This window comes from Sus scrofa, chromosome 17 (assembly GCF_054392235.1).
Source record: "Sus scrofa isolate SSC_HxYL_T2T_F1_AM1 chromosome 17, Sscrofa_HxYL_maternal_Yorkshire_Landrace_v2.0, whole genome shotgun sequence".
NCBI lineage: Eukaryota > Metazoa > Chordata > Mammalia > Artiodactyla > Suidae > Sus > Sus scrofa.
This window is the reverse complement of record NC_139399.1, coordinates 55,889,986-55,895,985: the sequence shown is the minus strand read 5'-3', so window position 1 is coordinate 55,895,985 and position 6,000 is coordinate 55,889,986. Positions and strand designations below refer to the sequence as shown.

Below are 6,000 nucleotides of genomic sequence, written 5' to 3'. Positions count from 1 at the left end.
AAGTGGGGCCAGCCTTAGCCGCGCCCAGCCCTGCGGCCCAAGGAAGGGACCCAGGGATGACGTCACACAACTCCTAGGTATTCATCCGCCGCGAGAGAAAGTAGTCCCCAAACCATAGCTGACTCCACCACCGGTACTAAGCGCTATAAAAAATTCTACATTCTCTTAGGGCTCTAGTATACTTTTGAGGCCTCGGGACCACCTTCCAGCACACTGGAAGCCTGTCTTTCTCCGGGCCGGCGTAGGAAGTAGTTCCGGCCTGCAATACACCGATGGGTCCCTCCGCAACGGGGGAAAGAGGATGGCGACCTCGTCGATGCCGGAGTCGGGGAGGAACGCGGTTACGGAAGCGTCAGGTGAGCGTCGGGTAGAGTCAGGTCGCCCCACTGCACCCTTCCGTGAAGTGAGGCCACAATGCGGGGATACCCGGCAGCGAGGTGCCGAGCCCGGCGGGGCTGTCCGAACAGGGCCCCGGGGTCCCAGGCCCTTTAGTTGCTCTCGGACTTGCCTGAGCGGAAACTCGGCGCCACCACAAGATGGCGTCGGGCCTGGAGCGCAGGCAGCGCCGGGGACAGCCCCGAGTCTCCAGGCCCCGGGACCGTCGCTGTCAGCCCCCTCCGCACGCGAACCAGGGGAGGGGGGGAGCAAGCTGCTGACCCAGGGGGCCTGCGGGCTGTACCACCGACCCTTCCCCCGGGGGGACTTGGGGGACCAAAGGGCTGAACCACTGAGCCTGATCGGGCCCCGTAGAGTGAACCACTCTGCTGGAATCATGGAGGGGAGGAGAAAAGGGTCAAGATTACCCGCCATTGACGACCCTCCCGGGGATGGGGAAAGAGCCCGAGGCGGGGAAGCAAGGCTTCCTGGTTCTGTTTTCCCGAAGCTCCCCTCGCGGTACACTAGAAAGCCCCGCCCCGCCGGCTACTCGGTCTCTGCATCTGCGAAATGGGCGCATGGGTGCAGCTGGGTGGGCCGCGATGGCCGGGGCCGAGGAGGAGGCCCACCTGTTCCAGCCCCCGTCACCGCTTCTCGCAGAGTGAAGGCCCCAGATCCTGCGCCCTCCTGTCAGGCCTCCCCCGGAACCAATGGAAGAGAACGAGGTGGAGAGCAGTAGCGACGCGGCCCCTGGGCCTGGCCAGCCCGAAGAGCCCTCTGAGAGCGGCTTGGGTGTGGGCACCTCGGAAGCCGTGTCGGCCGACAGCAGCGACGCGGCGGCCGCCCCGGGGCCGGCGGAGGCCGACGACTCCCGCGTGGGTCAGAGCTCGGACCGCGGTAGCAGCTCTCTGGTATGGCCGGCGTTGGGGGGAGGCAGCAGCTTCCAAGGGGAAGCCAGCAAGGCTTGCTTATAACCAATATTTGTTTATGGTTTGTTGTGAGCCAGACACCGTGCCAAGCCCCTGGCTTGATTTTTCTCTTTTGGCTCTCATACCTTGTAAGGCATATATCAGTCTTTCCCACATCTCACAGAGAAAGAAACTGAGGCACAGAGCCAGGATTCAGATCTAGACTGCGGGCTGAGCTCCTGCACTACCCACTCTCCTCACTCTTAGAGATGCAGGTGAAACCTAGTTCAAGTCTTGGCTCTACCTCTGATTCACTGGGAGACCTCTTTGAGCCTCAGTTTTCTTCCTGTAAAACGGAGCAGAAATGCCTGCTGCTGAGAGTGCTCTGTTGCAAGCTCCTACCACACATTTTCTTGGAAACACCTTGTAAAATAGTCTCCCGGTTCTTCCACCTCCTAGTTCTGTAATCTTGGGCAGGCAACCCAACTTTCAGCTGTCAGTTTTCTCATCTGTAGGGTGGGAAGAAGAAATATACCTTCTTCTCCTGCTGTGTAGCACTGGGAACTATGTCTAGTCACTAATGGTGGGGCATGATAATGTGAGAAAAAAGAATGTATACATGTATGTGTAACTGGGTCACCTTCCTGTACAGTAGGGAAAAAATCGTACTGGGGAAATAGCAATAAAAACATTTAAAAAAAGAAATATACCTTCTTCAATAGGGTTTTATTGAGGATTAAATGACTCGATACATGCTAAACAGTGAACACAGTGGTCAGTGCATGGTAAGCAGTCGCTAAGTATCAGCTACTATCGTGGTCAGTGTCTGCAAGGTGGTGATCATTTTCAGGACATTGCATTATAGAGCAACACAGCAATAGCCTTCACTTTAGGGCCCAGGGATTTTGATTCAGCAGAAATGGACCTAGCATGTGCCCAGCTGCTGCTGGGCCCTGAGGATACGTCAGGAGACAAGAGAGATGTGGTCCCAGCCCTCACGGAGAGTCCGACCTGGGAACCATGATGTGATGGGGGATACAGGCCACCACGTCACTAAGGATGGAGAGGTCTTCACTTGGCCTTGGGCATTAGGGTCAGCTTCCCAGAAGAGGGACCAGCTGAATGGCATTGAGAAGGCTGAGGAGGAGTTAGCCATGATGTGATGCTAGGGAGCGATTCAGACGGGAGATCAGCTCCACCTGGCTGTTGGGTGGAGCGTGGGGGATGTGGAGCCTTGGATCTCACCAAAGCCAGAGACCCTGGGGCTTGCAATTGGGAGGCTCTGTGACAAGAGGGCTTCTCCCACTGGTCCATGATGGGGCTCAGGGTGTGGGTGGCTCCACTCACCATGTCCTTGGGCCAAGGTGGGGGGTAGCCTGCCTTGCCCCATCCGTGGCTCCTAAACTACCTCTCTCCCTGTTTCCTGGCCCCCAGGAGGACGTATCCGAGAGCAGCTCCAGCACAGACCCGCTGCCCCATGGCTACCTCCCTGATTCATCCTCTGTTTCCCACGGGCCAGTGGCCGGGGTGACGGGTGCCCCCCCCGCCCTGGTGCACTCCAGCGCACTCCCGGACCCCAACATGCTGGTGTCCGACTGCACGGCTTCCTCCTCGGACCTGGGCTCAGCCATCGAAAAGATCATCGAGTCCACCATCGGGCCCGAGCTCATCCAGAGTGAGTCAGGCTGCAGAGGGCCAGGGTCGCCCCCCAGGGCTTTCCCTGCAGAACCAGCCGTGCAGATGTAGGCCATTAGCCATACCAGTCTGAGTTTGTCATGTGGGAGCCATAATCCCTTCTCAGGGCAGTGGTAAGTGACGTGAGGTTCTAACGAGGCAGCATAGTGCCTGGTGCAGCATATGCACACGGTATAGAAACAGTACTGCCTGACTTTGTACTGGCGTCTGCTCTTAACACTTTACGTGCAGTAGCTCATTAATCCTCATGGTAACCCCAAAAGGTAGGTGCCATTATCATCCTCACAGTCTAGGTGAGAAAGTCGAGGCACAGGGGACGTAAATTAACGTACCCGCTGTCATCAGCAGGTGTTGGGCCGTGACCTCAGACAGTCTGACTCCAGAGCTGATGCTCAAGATTGACCACATTGTACCTTTTATTATTAATGATGCATGTAAGGGCCATAGCACCTGGAAAAGCCCTGGGATGGTCTGGAAAGCCGATCCTAAGAAAGTAGTGAGGGAGCCAGGCCTTGACCTTGGAGAAGTTTGAAGAGGAAAGAGGAGGATCCTCCAGGTTTAATGGTAAAGGCAGGCGGCTGTGGACTGGATACTGGGCCAGCATGTCACACCAAATGTCCCAACAGCCCTGCCCTGGACGGGAGCTAGGGAAAAGGGCAGAAGAACTGATTCACAGTCACACGGCTGGGTCAGGATGAGTGTGGCCAGTGACAGTTGTTATCAGAGGGGCATCTCCCCACATCTCTTCCCAGGCTGCATCACTGTGACCAGTGCTGAGGATAGTGGGGCCAAGACGACACAGTACCTGATCCTGCAAGGGCCTGATGATGGTAAGACCCCAGGCGCTGGACCTAGGGAGCCCGACAGTGGGCGGGGCAGTGGGTGAGGACGGCTCTGCCACAGGCACACCGTGTGATCTTGGCAGCTTATCTACTGCTCTGGGCCTCAGTCTCCCCACTGTTATTCTGGTGGGGACTTGGGTTCTAGGATCCCTGGGCCTGCCTGAGGGGGCAGCTGTAGCTCATGGCCAGTTTTCCCCTCTACTTCCCTCTGACTCCTTCAACCTCACCAGGTGCCCCCATGGCATCACCGATGTCCAGTTCCACCTTGGCCCACAGCCTGGCAGCCATTGAGGCCCTGGCCGATGGGCCCACATCCACATCTACGTGCCTGGAGCCACCTGAGGAGGCTCAGGGTGGGCCCAGCTCCCCAGTGCAGCCACCCCTGGGTTCTGGCACCGAGGAGCCGGACCTGCAGAGCCTGGAGGCCATGATGGAGGTGGTGGTGGTGCAGCAGTTCAAGTGCAAGATGTGCCAGTACCGGAGCAGCACCAAGGCCACGCTGTTGCGCCACATGCGAGAACGGCACTTCCGCCCAGGTGCGTCGGTAGCAGCCTACCTGACTGCCTGCCCAGGCGGGGCCAGGGTGCCAAGAGTCCGGCATGACAAGCTTGTCCTACATGCCCCACAGCAGCAGCAGCTGGTAAGAAGGGACGTCTGCGCAAGTGGGGCCCCTCAGCCAAGACCCAGGAGGAAGAGGGCCCAGAGGAGGAAGATGACGATGACATTGTAGATGCCGGTGCCATCGATGACCTGGAGGGTAGGCTGCCGCGGCACCCAGACCTGCCACCCACACCCACATCAACAAATCCTGAGCTGTCCCTGGCCCGCAGGGAGGGCCAGGAAGGAGGAGCAGGCTCGGCTCAGCCATGAGTGCCTCCAGCGTAAGATAGAGGAGTCGGGGCTTTGAGACCTGGACGTTTGTGTGCGGCTGTACAGGCCAGTTCCTCAAAAAGAGCACATGTCTAAGAGGGTCACGTTCACATTTGGCAGAAATAGAATGCCACACCTGTACCTTTTGGTAGTCGTTTTTAAAAGTAAAAAAAGAGAAAAGTGAATTTTAAGTTCAGTTTTATGCTTTGTATACCCATTATGTCTAATATATTATTTCAAGGAGTTCCCGCTGTGGCACAGTGGGTTAAAGATCCCGTGTTGCTACAGCTATGTCTTGGATTCCGTCCCTGGCCCGGAAACTTCCGTATGCTGTGGGTGCAGCCATAAAAGAAAAAAATATACATGTATTATTTCAATATGCAATCATCATTTTAAAAACTGGTATATTATTTTTACTTTCTTCACTAAGTTTTGGAAATCCAATGTGTATTTTATTTATTTATTTTGTTTTTTAAGGGCCGCACCCACAGCATATGGCGGCTCCCAGACTAGGGGTTGAATCGGAGCTACAGCTGCCGGCCTACACCACAGCTCATGGCAACGCTGTATCCTTAACCCACTGAGCGAGGCCAGGGGTGGAACATGGGTGCTAGTCAGATTCATTTCTGCTGTGCCATGAGGGGAACTCTGCCCATGTGTAGAGTTATAATTATGTTTCAATTTAGCCTGGGTACCTTTCAAGTGCTCAGTAGCCACACACAGCCAGTGGCTTCTGCAGTGGATACAAAGTCACATTCTGTAGACTTGAATGACTGACAGCTGTTTTCTGACAGCAGCTGTAAAGTATGTCCAGGAAGGAGCCCTTCTTTCCATTCACACAAAGGCGCCCTATGAGCTAACGGTAGGTCTTAGGAAAAGGTGCAGAGAAAGCACTGCGGGGACTCTGAGAGGGAAGCTCACTGTCAGCCACGGGGACATCAGGAGGGCCTCCTGGGGGAAGCATCCCTGGTGGCAGCATCCCTGGTGGCTTTGACGGGAGGAGCAGGTAGGCATGGGGAAGGGGCCTCTTTCCAGGGAAGCTGGCAAAGGATCAGGGCCAAAAGGTCAGGACTGATGCTGCCCCTGCCACCCCCACAGAGGACAGCGACTACAACCCTGCTGAGGACGAGCCCCGGGGCCGGCAGCTGCGGCCCCAGCGCCCTGCTCCCAGTACTCCAAGACCCCGAAGGAGGCCTGGCCGTCCGCGGAAGCTGCCCCGCCTGGAGACCTTGGGCCTCCCTGGTGGTAAGGTTTCTTGTGGGAGGGGCTGTGCGGGTGGGATCCAGAGGTGGCCCCTTTCCTCGCTTGCT

At 56.8% G+C, this 6,000-nt stretch overlaps 1 protein-coding gene across 7 annotated transcripts in view; it reads left to right on the top strand.

The window, feature by feature from the left end:
* The first annotated feature begins 268 nt into the window (after window positions 1–268).
* ZNF335 (zinc finger protein 335) overlaps window positions 269–6,000 on the top strand; it is a 20,670-nt gene continuing 14,938 nt past the window's right edge. For 2 of the 7 annotated variants that reach the window (XM_085004048.1, XM_085004051.1), the window contains exons 1-7: window positions 269–356; window positions 1,036–1,286; window positions 2,718–2,958; window positions 3,731–3,808; window positions 4,051–4,356; window positions 4,452–4,577; window positions 5,789–5,935. In XM_085004048.1, coding sequence (XP_084860174.1) covers window positions 1,086–1,286; window positions 2,718–2,958; window positions 3,731–3,808; window positions 4,051–4,356; window positions 4,452–4,577; window positions 5,789–5,935 — 1,099 coding nt within the window. In that variant the 5' untranslated portion in view covers window positions 269–356; window positions 1,036–1,085. Of the gene's footprint in view, window positions 357–621; window positions 1,287–2,717; window positions 2,959–3,730; window positions 3,809–4,050; window positions 4,357–4,448; window positions 4,578–5,788; window positions 5,936–6,000 lie in introns of those variants that run through there. The other 5 variants (XM_085004049.1, XM_085004052.1, XM_085004050.1 and 2 more) reach the window with 5 other exon arrangements.